The 14,098-nt window shown below is 41.6% G+C and overlaps 1 protein-coding gene across 1 annotated transcript in view; it reads left to right on the top strand.

Annotated features, from left to right (window-relative positions):
- The window catches only part of creb3l3a (cAMP responsive element binding protein 3-like 3a), a gene marked incomplete at both ends in the record, with an annotated part of 19,924 nt that extends 6,311 nt beyond the window's left edge, over positions 1-13,613 (top strand). Inside the window, 6 exons of the mRNA XM_084337936.1 lie at positions 6,421-6,531; positions 6,642-6,748; positions 7,087-7,155; positions 7,469-7,553; positions 9,160-9,253; positions 13,294-13,613. Coding sequence (XP_084194062.1) covers positions 6,421-6,531; positions 6,642-6,748; positions 7,087-7,155; positions 7,469-7,553; positions 9,160-9,253; positions 13,294-13,613 — 786 coding nt within the window. The remainder of the gene's footprint in view (positions 1-6,420; positions 6,532-6,641; positions 6,749-7,086; positions 7,156-7,468; positions 7,554-9,159; positions 9,254-13,293) is intronic.
- Between the last annotated feature and the right edge of the window lie 485 nt (positions 13,614-14,098).

Raw genomic sequence — 14,098 nt, 5'->3', positions numbered from 1 at the left:
ACAATTGGAATATTCTTTTTGGAATAACCCCGATCAAAGGTAAGGACTATCTGACGTCAATTCCACCTTGATCCTACAATGATTTCTCATCGATCAAGCCGATCAACGTATGTAGTATTCAAAACGAATGCCGTTGCTGGCGATCAGAGCATAAAAAAACATGCTTTGATGCATTCATGATGAAACATAATACCTATTATATACCTTTGATTTGGAAACAGTAGCGTGTCCAGGTGAGAAACGCGAACGACTTTAGCAAAATTCACTATATCAGATAATAATAATAATAATAATAATAATAATAATAATAATAATAATAATAATAATAATAATAATAATAATAATAATAATAATAATAATAATAATAATAATAATAATAATAATAATAATAATAATAATAATAATAATAATAATAATAATAATAATAATAATAATAATAATAATAATAATAATAATAATAATAATAATAATAATAATCATAATCATAATCATAATCATAATCATAATCATAATAATAATAATAATAATAATAATAATAATAATAATAATAATAATAATAATAATAATAATAATAATAATAATAATAATAATAATAATAATAATCATAATCATAATAAAAATGTAATTACAAAAAATATATATAATTATAATTGAAAATGCAAAAAAAAAATCAAATCAATCTAAGATGACAGGCTTCAGCCCCCATAAAAAGGGTCTAGAACAGCCACTCCAATCCATTAATGATATTGTAGTGGAAGTAAAATAGCACTCTTAAAGTAACCAACAATACAAAAATATTTCTGTCAAAAGAGATGTCAAAGGACAAAATGACGGCAACAATAACAGTACTGAGAGGATCGAATGATAGTAATAGCAAAAGTACTCTGCCATACGGTACTGTGCCATACAAAAACAGTGTAATGTAATCACAGTACAGTGTAGTGTGTGGAGGATTAATACTCTTCACCCTTCCCCAAAATTACACCCCCCCCCCTCCTGACTATAAAGGGGTCTCTCTCTCTCTCCATTCTTTCTCTTACTTCCTGGTGTCCTAGCTCAGTGGTTCCCAAAGTCGGGGTCGCGACCCAAAGGTGGGCCGCGAGCAGCCACGGGTGGGCCGCGAGATGATTAAAAAAAAATTAAAAAAAATAAAAAAAAATAAAAAAAAAATATATTTTTTTTTTTTTTTTTTTTTTTGTCAGGCCACTGAACTTAGAAGCAGGCCAGGACAGTGTTTCTAGTTGTATTCTAAAATTCTATTCTATTGTATTCTAAAATGTGACTATATGGTTTTATATTAACTTAATAAATAAACAAAAACGAAAAATCTACTTATTTCAACGAACATTTCAAACTAAATAACAGATTATGCACATAAAACGCTGAAAACAACCGAAGCAACAATAGTATTTTAATGAGGCTATTATTATTATCATTATTATTTTGCAACAAGTTAGCCCTCTCATAAATAGCACATATAAATGAATAACTAACTTGAACTAACTTAATAGGATTGAAGTGATATTTGGCTTAAAAAATCGGTCGCATGGCAAAAAAAAAAAAAAAAAAAGCCAGACGATGTGCATTGGGCCGCGGCTCTCTGACGCCTTATTTTCTGGGCCCTGGCCTGAAAAGTTTGGGAACACCTAGCTAGTAGCCGGAGGAGAGCCTTTCAGCCATATCTCTGACTATTTTGTATGTATTGATCATTCTGAGTTAATGAATCGTATTAACCGGATCCATTCGACTGAGTAAATTATTCATATTCTCTACAAACACAGATTAGAAAAACTCACAGGGAAGTTATGGAAAGGGGGAGACGTCCATTTCGTAATTTAGGCATAGAAAAGAGGTGGCCCTGGCCTGAGAGAGTCTATCCAGGAAGTCTCCCGTTTTTGTATTGTAGGTTATTTTAATTAATTAAGTAATTAATTAATTTGTTCATTCATTCATTCATTCATTCATTCATTCATTCATTCATTCATTCATTCATCCATGCATCCATTCATTCATTCACTCACTCACTCACTCATTATTTCTACCTTTATTCATTATCAAAACTACACTGAGGGGCAGCCGTCATTTTCAGTATAGTTGAGTTTACATATTACAATACAAATCTAGTCTTTCTGCCGGAGCATGACCAGAGGACCACCAAATCCTAAGAGTCCTGTTCCACCCCAGGTGAAAATCTGCATAAAATGTATACCTAGGTAAATAGAATATTGCTCCACTTCTACAAGGGCTATTTGCATATTATTGGTATCTAGGTACATCTATGGACCTCAGTGAATGTATTCTCAGTGTCAGAAATATTGTGTCTATTACTAGGCTTGCTTAAATTGTGATGAAACAAAGGAAAATATGAATTATGATTTTTCTTTTCATCTTTGACAGTGAATAACACCATGATAATAATGACCAGACTTAAAAAACTGCCACTGACCTCGTTCAGTACCCTCTTGAGATCATGTGTACAAAAGATCTAAGGAAATTAATAAAGGGAAGATGATAAAACCGATGGTTCTGTATATACAGTACTGAATTCTCCCATCCGGACCAATGCAATTTGAAATATTATTATAGAATATAGAATATATGCTTATACATTACCTTATTATAGCCAATTCGCACATTTATATATATATACATATAGTATCTTTCAAATGCCCGAGTTCAATTTGGATTTAGTATCACCAGGCGTGCATAATAACAGATACTGATATTTACTGTAATCGACTGTACTTTTTTATTTCCCCCACAGTGTAACCGTTTTGAAACTAATTTCAGATCTAATTGTTCCTACATGTTAACAATAGTGAGGAGAAACTGACTGCGTTTCAATATTTGTCAAAAACGTTACCTTTTGTGGCTTATTATCGCGAATCATAACAATTATAGATATGATTCATTCAGAACGCTGAACTTTGAACCACCATAGTATGTGACAGGAAGTGTAGATCGGAGAAAAAAACGACAATTCCCATGGTTCAACACTTTCATTTCCGGTTCCGGCTTGGATAGACTCTCGCATATCGAAAACTTAAAACGATATAAGGACACTTTTAACCTATTGCTAACCTATTGCCAACCTAACGTTTTACATTCTACATGCTTTTGTGACATAGTAGTGATGTTAATACTTGAAAACGATTGATTTTAAAATCGCAAATTATTTTCATCACTCGTAAAAATATGCCTATATGATCATAATGTCAAAAAGGGTCGGTACCGACCCTGTGGGGGGGAACAGGTTAAGAGTGCTATTTTACTTCCACTATTGTATATAAATAATAGATGAAGACTCGTTAAGAGTCGAAGCACGTCAGTGATCCCGGCATTAATAAAGGATTTTAAATTGCCTCGGATTACTTTTCAGACTGCCAACCTCTACCATGGACTTGCTTTTAAAGTAAGCTAGAGACCCTTTATTTACATAATCCTATGTAATTAAAAAGTTTGGAGCAACAAATTGTAGGGGTTAGTATATGTGTATGTGGGGGGGGGGGGGGGGGGGGGGGGGCTTTTGATTGCAAGTAAAAAAAAATTAAACAAAGTGCAATACCGAGAGGGATTGTGTGTGTGTGTGTGTGTGTGTGTGTGTGTGTGTGTGTGTGTGTGTGTGTGTGTGTGTGTGTGTGTGTGTGTGTGTGTGTGTGTGTGTGTGTGTGTGTGTTTGCTTGCCTGTGGCTCATGCACAAAACATGTTGCTGACCCGTTGCTTTGCCCCATGGACATCTTTTATTTATGTAACAGGACATACCTGCACCTTCTAGCTCATCCTCCCTCCACATTACTTTGTTCCTGTTTGTCGCGTTGGTAGCTAGCGGCTGTCTCTACACAAATGTCCACGTCAAATCCATGTTGATCTATCGAAGCAATTTGATGAATCACAACAGGTAGGTTTCCATGGCCTCAATAGATAATTATGATGGCTACAAGTGAACCATTGTCAGACCACAAATGGACAAATACTCCTACAGCATCTAAAGTAGCTCTGGAAATGCCATACAACACAACGTTGGGATCCTAGTGAACGGAAAGTGCAATATTATTATTATTATTATTATTATTAATATTATTATTATTATTATTATTATTATTATTATTATTATTATTATTATTATTATTATTATTATTATTATTATTATTATTATTATTATTATTATTATTATCTCGCCTCCTCAAGGCTCTCAACGTCCTCGTCCATGTCTCCTGACCACCCGCACGTTCCTTCTTCCTCTCCGTCCTCTTTCGACCCGCCGCCGATATCCATCCGCTAACTGCAGCTAAGCTAGGCTGCGCTAAGTGAGCACACCTCCGTCGAACCCCTTCTGACACCGAGCGAAGCGTCTTCTTCTTTCTCCTCTTGTTTTTCTTCTGACACCAATGTAACGTTGTTAGGATTTAGCACCACGTTATTCACGACTCTCGAGGCAGGTTGATAGTTTTCAGTTTACTTGTTTATTCCAACAGTTCTCATACAGGTTGCAGTATAAGTGACTCATGTCTACAACTTCCCATGCCCCAAGAGAGTGCACCCTGGGTGCCACACCCTCTTATACCTTCCCCAGGTCAGCCCCTGCCCCCTCGACTCTGTCAACCCGCAGCTCGCGCAACCAATAGCCCCGGGATGGCGGAGTACAGAATGACAGCTCGGCTGACCAACCGACCCAAATCCCAGGGTCGCTACAATATGATATAGGCTACTCCTGTGTCCGTCAGCGAGGAGATAGCCCACAGCGCATAGCATTTGAGAATAGGCTATTATGGCCAAACGAGGGCCTATAGCCTATAAATATTATTTAATTAATGTTTTCATAAGCGTAAAGATACAAGGACAACAGTTAGATTAACGAGCAAGTTAGTTTACTGTATGCAGGCTTCGCAGGGCTCCGTGTCTGTGCCATGTGTTATGCGCAAGTTACTGTTGCATAATGTAGGCTATGCTATTATATATAATTTATATAGGCTACCTAATACCGACATCAAAATAGATTGTATGCCTCTACAAATCATATTATACCAGGTAGCCAATTGACGGAAAATCCGTTGTGACTTGGAATCAAATTGATGGAGAACTTTAATCCCTGGGTATTAATCGAACTTTAATTAAAAGAATATTCTAGCATGGTTATTAATGACACCAGTGGTTAACGGTCTTTATTAGTATTTTGCACTGCCCAGGCAGCAATGGTCTTTAGGAAGTCGCTGATATCCGACATCACCGTGTACAAGTCTGTTATTTTCCCCATAACACGCGTTGGCTCGGCTTATTTGATGGGGGTGTTTCATTACCATATAGTTAATTACGGGCGGTTCTGTATGCAAATACTTAAAATCGTGCATGAGCGCGGAGCATTGAACAAGTGGCATTTATGAACATGGAGTACTTGCAGGTGTGCGTAGGACCTGTGTACGCACGTTTGATAAATCCCGATTTTTCTGTGCGTAGAGACATTCTAAATTCTGTGCTTAGAAACGAAAATAGAACACTTTCTACGCATTATTGATAAATGAGGGCCATGGTCTTCAGCATTCATTCAACTGAGCTCTCCTGCCTCTGGAGGATTAGGGGGGGGCAGGGGCGTCGTTCTGGTATGGCAAGGTATGGCACTCGCCATACCTTGGCAAATAAAATAAAAATAATAATAATAGTAATTGTATTACAATTTTTTATGTTGATTTAGAATTCGAATGTCAACATTATGAACGAAGCTTCGAACTATTCGGTACAGCCCTAGCATGTTTTGATATTGTCAATTATCTCACTTTTACTAGGTGACTTTTACTGTGACTAACTGAAATATGCCACAAAAAAAAAGGAAAATGGACATAGGGACGTTTTTTAATCAAAGGGCAGCAGAGACAAGTGATACAGGGACACAAGTAAGGTCTTTTGCATTTCAGCATTCAGTAACCCATACTTTTTGTGAATGTGTTTTTGATACTACATTCTGTTGAACACACACCTCAAAACCGTACCTAAGGAAAATTGGCTCAATTGCAAGAAAAGTAATAGACAGTTATGATATTACATTCTGCATAATTCGTATGCAAAATATTGTGGTTCCCTGCTTTAGTCTGTTGACACATTTCTATACTAAAAATGCTTGTGTAGTCCTGTGTCATACCTAAATGTCATATAACTGAATTGTATAGAAACAACTCACCAAAAGTGACTATTGCACAACTGATTTGACAAAAAAAATAAACCAAGAACCCCCCCTTTACCCCCCCCCTCCCTCCTCGCCATACCTTGCCTTTTACTGAAACGACGCCACTGCGGGGGGGGGGGGGGGGGGGGGGGGGGGGAGTGGATGGAGGAGAAAGAAGTCAGAGCCAGAGAGAGAGAGAGAAAGAGAGTCCAAGTCATCATATATTTTTTTTTACATATTCAAATTCTTGTCTCAACGCCAGCCCCCACAGCCCTCCCCACAGTCCATTCAAGAGTTGGTTCTGAATGAGGATGAGAAGAAGTTGCTAGCCAAGGAGGGAGTGACTCTACCCAACCAACTACCACTCACCAAGGTAAGACTATAAGCAATGAGAAGCCAGAAAATAACCTGTGTGGGTTTGGGCTGCAGGAGAGAGCCTCAATGTGACCCGAATATTAATTTGTCTCTCCCTACGTCCATAAGTATGAAGAGAGGATTTTGAAGAAGATTCGCAGAAAGATTCGCAATAAGCAGTCGGCCCAGGAGAGCAGGAAAAAGAAGAAGGAGTATATCGATGGGCTGGAGAGCAGGTGAGAAGGACAGTTATAACAGCAAACAAAACCAAAGAAAGAATTGGATCTGTATGGTACAAGGAGGGAACACTGAGCTGGAGTCAGCGTCATCTTACTGGCTGAATGACAATAGCCCAATTAGAAAACTGCAAGAGTAAAGTTCTTTTCAACTTAAATGAAAATTGATTGAGCTCTGTTTGAATCTCGATATGTGTAACCCTGTCCCTGTAAATGATTACACACTAAATAGTTTTCTCTGCGTCACAGTGAGAGAGAAAGGGACGGTAGTTTGTTTATCTCTGAATGATTCTGCTGTGCTTCTCAACGTGCTGGGAATGATTTGTCTGTTACGACAGGATGGCTGCCTGCAATGCACACAACCAGGAGCTTCAGAGAAAAGTGTTCCAGCTGGAGAAATGCAACACGTATGGAATTTTGATATTATTCTCCGTTACTCTCCAACAACCAATCTGGCTTCTCTGTACCACCCTATGGCAATATTTATAATTGAGTTTTCTCCATTTCTTGACTTCTTGACTTGCCCCTAAGATATCTCTCCCCCCCCCCCCCCGTACACTGTCTTTCTTCCCCCTCTCTCTGTTATCCTATTACTCTCGCTCTATTTCTCTGATCTTACTCTCCCTCTCTTTCTGATCTTTCTAATCTCCTACTCTCTCCCTCTCTTTCTGATCTTTCTGATCTTTCTCTCTCTCTTTCTCTTTCTTTCCCTCTCTGCAGGACACTAATGGAGCAGCTGCGCAGGCTCCAGACTATGGTCATGGGCAGCTCCAACAAGCCGGCCCAGACGGGCACCTGTGTTCTGGTGAGGGCCATGTGGGCAGATACACAGACAGCCCCAGAGGACAGAGCCACTAATGGCTGCAACAGTCACAATAGAGTAGAAGTGCACCTTCACAAAGATTGTCGCTACCATTGAGTAAAGCCGAGCTAGTACCATAATACATATCGTCGCTGTTGGATGAAAACCACTTATCTCCACAAAGTTAACTATTGAATTCAGGACAAACAGCCTAATTATCAGATTGACATCCATATATTTTTAAAGCCATACATTGGGTTTTCAATGTGTTTCATATGTCCTAGGGTCATGAAACTGGCTCACATGATAGAGAACCATGTAAACATTCTTTAGGCCTACCCCCACACCGCAGCCCATATCTGCTCCCGGCTGTCCATGGTGGGAAGGACGACGGGATGGGTCAAGTGCAGAGACTCAACTAATTGCATGTGTGTGTGTTCCTGTGTGTGTGCCGCCCATCAAATCAAATCAAATCAAATGTATTTGTAAGGCCCGACAACACACGTTAACGCATAATATTTAATCTTTCCATCTCAACGGGCAGATTTCCTCGTGTTTGGAAATCGGAACATGTGATTCCTTTACATAAAGAAGGTGATAGACATTATTTAAATCATTACCGCCCAATCTCCAAATGACCCTGCTTAGTAAAAGTCCTGGAATCTTTGGTAAACAATCAACAATCTAAGTGAAGTAGCTCCGTTTTGCTCAGGTTTAGTTTGAGGTGGTTCATCGCCATCCAGGCGGACAGGCAGGGCAAGATCCGTTCAGAGACTTGTGTATCTGAGGGAGGAAATGAGAGGAAGAGTTGAGTGTCAGCAGCATGTGGTATGAGAAGGCATAAGAAGTGGCAATGTTACCCAGAGATTTGTTGTAAAGAGAGGAGAGGTCCAAGGACTGAGCCCTGGGGGACACCTATCTGTGGGGGCGGGGTCTGATAGGGTGCCTCTCTATGATACTTGTTTGGAGTGGTCTTCAAGGTAGGATGACAGCCATGCCAGTGCAGAACCTACAACTCCCATTCCTGCCAGGGATGCGAAGAGGACTGTGTTGAAGGCTCCTGACTGGTCCAGGAGAATCAGGACAAAGGAGAGGCCTTTCGCTCTTGCTAAGTGAAGAGCCTCTGTGATTGCTATGAGGGCCGTCTCTATGGCGTGACCGGTCTTGAAGCCTGCTAAGTGCTAAGACCTGTGTATGACTAGCTTTCATTGATTTCTCTTCTGCTTGTATGTGATGGTTACTGCTGGCTGTGCCATAAATCGCCCCTCTGGGATAATAAAGACTACCTTGACCTTGACCTTGATGATCACTAGCCACTGTATATCAGTCTGTAACTGTTATAGCTGATATTATTTGTTTTTATCTTAATTTTGATCTTGTATTTTAGGTGTTTTCCCCTGTTTTTATCTTGTTTTGTTGCTACTTTAAATTGTGTCTTATTTATTTTGTCTACTCTGTTTACTCGCCATCATCGTAAAATGAGGGCAACCTCAATGGTCTATGAGCTCTAAATAGAGTAGAGATGATGGTTTGATGATTTTTCACCTTCCTCTACACCTCTCTCTCTCTCCTTCCTCCTTTCGCTCCCTCTCGCCCTTTCTTCCCTTAGGTCCTGCTTCTGTCCTTCTCTTTAATCCTGTTCCCCAGCCTCAAGCCGTTCTCTGACACCAAGGTCAGCCAGGGAGACTTCAGTCCAGTTAGAGGTGAGACCGCTTCTCCACCAGCACCTCCATGCATGCCTATACCTGCATGATGCCCAGACCCACCACCTCCCTGTCACAGACAGGGGGCTGATTAAATCCAGTCACTTATGCAGTCTCTTTCTCTCACACACTGCTCCAAAGCTGCTCACCTGCAGAGTCGCAGCTTGCTCTGCTCACAGAGGGGCTTGCTGTTGACTTTAAACTCCAAAGATCAGAGCCACCAAGCAGAGCGCTGTGGCCATGTGTTATCAGTATCGTTATTAAAGGACCATACCAAGTCTTCATTTTTGACTACTCGCCATTACTGGAGATTGCCCCTCTCTTCAACAAATTTTGCGTTCATAGATATCAGCTTTACCTTACTAAACGCCATTCGCGCTGCCGTTGATATTGAAAAGGAGTGTAAAATACTCCATGAGACTGAGAAAGTTGTTTGAAAGTTGCTAGGCATAGGTAATTCATCCTTCTGAAAAGCACTGAGCTGTTTAACTTTAGCTAACACAGTGTATTTGAAACGTCCTCATTCAGTTGGGTGCACTTTTGTTATTAACTCCCGGGCTTGCACAAAGTTGAATACTAAGGTAATTACCTATGCCTAGCCAGTTTCAAGTTTCATGGAGTATATCTTCAACCCTTTTCAACATCAATGGCAGTGTGAAAGGTAGGCTGAGATCTACCAAAACACACGTTGTATACCCAAGTTAAAATTAGACTGGTATGGTCCTTTAAGTTGTCTTTTTCCACGACGAGGTAAACAATATACAAGCGACGAACGTTAACGCCGCCATTTTGGTACTGGGAGATTTCAATAGCGCCAATCTGAGAAAGGTATTGCCTGATTTCTACCAGCATGTGACTTGCAACACCAGAGGCGGTAACATCCTAGATCACTGTTACACGCAATTTAAAGGTGGCTACAAGGCTCATTCTGATAGTGGCTTTGGCAAGTCAGATCACGCATCCATTTTCCTTACACCAAAGTACAGACAAAGAATTAAAAGTACTCCCGTAGTCTCGCGAGAGGTGCAGAAATGGGATGTGACGTCAGAGGATACACTAGTGTCAGTGTTTCACAACACAGACTGGATTGTATTCCGCGACACAGATAACATTAATGCCTACACGGAGACAGTGCTGGACTATGTCTGTACTAGGGTGAAAGAAACAATCCCCACTACCAAAATGAAAGTTTACCCAAATCAAAAACCCTGGGTAGACAAATCCGTCCGTGAAGCTCTGAGAGAGCGCACCAAAGCATACAATGACGGCCTAGTGGCAGGCAACATGAACGACCACAAGGTGGCGCAACACAACGTAAGGAGGACAGTGACAGAGGCCAAACGACGCTACAGGGATAAAATTGAACTCCAGTTTGAACAAGCTGACTCTAGAGCTATGTGGCAGGGGCTCAAAACGATGACAGACTACAAAGGCGCCTCCCTCAAACTGAACAGTGACATCTCCTTAGCAAACGACCTCAATACCTTCTATGCGAGGTTTGATGCTGGTAATAACAACACCAGCTCACAAGCCTCGGCAATGGGGGGGGGGGGGTCGGCTGCTGATGGAGGCGCAGTGTTCAGGGTAACAGAGCATGAGGTGAGGCGGACCTTTAAAAAAGTGAATATCAGGAAGGCAGCAGGTCCGGACGGCATCCCCGGCCGCGTCCTAAAAGTCTGTGCCGACCAACTGGCCCCAGTATTCACTGACATATTTAACCTGTCCTTAGAACAGGCTGTCATCCCCACCTGCCTGAAGAAGTCCACTATTATCCCTGTACCCAAAAAATCCAAGCCTGCTTGCCTCAACGACTACCGCCCTGTAGCTCTCACCTCCATAGCCATGAAGTGCTTTGAGAAGCTAGTAAAGGGCTACATCTGCTCCTCCCTCCCCATCAACATGGACCCCCTGCAATTTGCATACCGCCCCAACAGGTCCACGGAGGACGCCATATCCCATGTGCTGCACACAGCAGCATCACACCTGGACAAGAGGCAGGGGAACTATGTGAGAATGCTATTCATCGACTACAGCTCGGCATTCAATACCATAGTCCCCTCCATACTCATAGCCAAGCTCAGGGACCTGGGCTTGGGCTATGACCTCTGCCAGTGGGTCTTGGACTTCCTGACTGGCAGACCCCAGGTGGTGAGAGCAGGCAACTGCACCTCCTCATCCATCACCCTCAACATAGGGGCCCCCCAGGGCTGTGTTCTGAGTCCCCTCCTCTACTCCCTGTACACACACGACTGTGTGGCTCAGCGGAGTAGCAATACAATCGTCAAATTTGCTGACGACACAGTGGTGGTGGGCCTGATCTCTGCCAACGACGAGAGGGCCTACCTGGAAGAGGTCAAGGTCCTGGCGGGATGGTGCCAGGAAAACAGCCTCTCCCTGAACGTCAGCAAAACAAAGGAGATGATTGTGGACTTCAGGAGGTCGGGGGTCAAGGACTACAGCCCCCTCAGCATCGACGGGGCACCGGTTGAGAGAGTCAACAGCTTCAAGTACCTCGGAGCCCACATATCCGAGGACTTGAAATGGACCATACACATTAACAGTGTGGTGAAGAAGGCACGACAACGCCTCTACTTCCTCAGGCGCCTAAGGAAGTTCCAAGTCAGCCAGAAGATCCTTAAGAACTTCTACTCATGTACAATAGAGAGCATCTTGACCGGCAACATCACCTCCTGGTTTGGGAATAGCACTGCAAAAGACCAAAGCAGACTACAAAGAGTGACACGTTCAGCCGAACGCACAATCGGAGGGGGGCTCCCCACCCTCCAGAACATTTACTACAAGCGTTGCAAGGGGAAGGCTAAGAGAATTATTAAGGACTCGAGCCACCCGAACAACTGCCTCTTTGAACTGCTGCCGTCAGGCAAGCGATACAGGAGTCTCAAGGCGAGCACAGAAAGACTCAGAAGTAGCTTCTATCCCCAGGCCATCAGGCTGCTAAACGAACAATGAATGAACACTACACAACAACAACCACCAAACACACATAGCACACACATCCACACGCACACACTCACTTTAAACAAACACACTGTAGCACCCACTACACACACTTTATAGCACACACCCACTTTAAACAAACACACTGTAGCACCCACTCCCCACACTTTATATTTATGGATGAAGGATTGCACTACAACTCGTACACCTTACTGTAAATTGTACCAAAAATTGTACCTCATCCCATTTCTGCTTTGCACTAGATAGTACTGTACATTAGTACACTGCATAGTTGTGTATTGTATATTATATGGTAACTCAGAACATTGTACATATGTCTATACCGAACAACTGTGACCTCATTTTCTTCTTCTAAATTCATGCTATATTATGTTATTATGTTATTTGATACTATCTTGTTTAGCACAGTCTCTGGAGCGTAACAGTAAGAAGCATTTTGTATGAAAGTATTCTGTACTTCTGTATGACAACTATTAAAGAACTTGAGAACTTGAACTTGAACTTTTTGTCAAGAGTCAAGTTAAAAAAAAAAATGGGGCGCCAGGGTGGCGCACCACGTACAGTGCTGCGGTGCAACACGGGTTCGACTCCCGGACCCGGTGACCTTTGCCAAATGTCTTCCCCTGTCTATCTCCCATTCTTCCTCTCTCTCTCTACCGGACTGGTAGCAAAAACCAATAAAATACTACCAAAAACATAATTTTTTTTTTTTTTTATTATTTTCTTTCTTTTTCAACTGTCAAATTGCTTTAATCATGATGCAAGATTAAGGGTTGCACAGCAACAAGGTATGCTTGGTTATCACAAGCTGCCTGATGGCCCTATAACAGCAATACATGTAGTAATTTCCTTAGATAATTACACTACCAGGGGCCAAGGTACAACTTTGTAGAGTTACACCACAGATAACATCTTTAGGGTGAACCTGGGCTCTGGGCTTTGTTGAATTCGGCACATGTATAGGCAAATCCAACCTCATAATGACCTACAATGGCAAATACATTTGTGGAGCAGAGATTTGAAACCCGCTCACCTTATTTCTGTGTCTCATTCTCACACAGTCCAGTCACGGTCCCTGCACAACCTGCAGGCCTCCCGCGTGCTGCATGTCATGGACCACCCGTTCTCACCCGATGACAAACCTGAATCTCCGCAGCACCAGCGTTTCCCAGAAGACCTGGATGCAGAGGATATTACTTCGCTGATGGGTAAGCTCGGAACGGGTCGAAGAAGACTGTCCAATTTGGAGTCCGTGTCTCTCAACAACAGTCAAGACGAGGTTGGCCATTACCATGGAGACGCTATTACTGGCCACGTAGCTAACCTGACCTGGGATCCATACCGCCAGGCAGGGCTGCGGCCACACGCGGACGACATGTGAGAAGGAGAGAGAGTCGGAAAACATCACAACAACATGATTTCCCCTCAGATGTTAGGAGCAGGGGACTATATACTGGGGCTGTTGTTTACAGAGACCTCAGACTCAGAAATAACATTTTAATCATTCCTGTTTTTGCCAAGACCCATACGAAAACCAACTATAGTGGCCTTTTCTCCCCTGCACGCACCAATTACTAACGAGGTATTATAGTGAATCACTATCAAAACATTGCCTTTCTGTGGTAAAATCACAGAAATACAATAGTGATTTCATCATACATTTCTATTCCATTACAGAAATAGTATGGTGATTCACTACAGTATTTCAGTGGTAAATCTATAGTGTCTGTGAAAAGAAAAACACAGGGATATATTATAAATCACTTCATGTAAATCTCTATAATGTGTTTGAAAAAACATAGTAATACTATGAGTTTTACTATAATTAATTTTCATATGGGTAATATTAATATGATATTACATATT

The sequence above is a fragment of the Notolepis coatsorum genome, assembly GCF_963971535.1.
Source record: "Notolepis coatsorum genome assembly, chromosome: 2".
Lineage (NCBI taxonomy): Eukaryota > Metazoa > Chordata > Actinopteri > Aulopiformes > Paralepididae > Notolepis > Notolepis coatsorum.
Note: the sequence above shows the minus strand (reverse complement) of the source record. Positions and strands in the feature narration are given on the sequence as shown.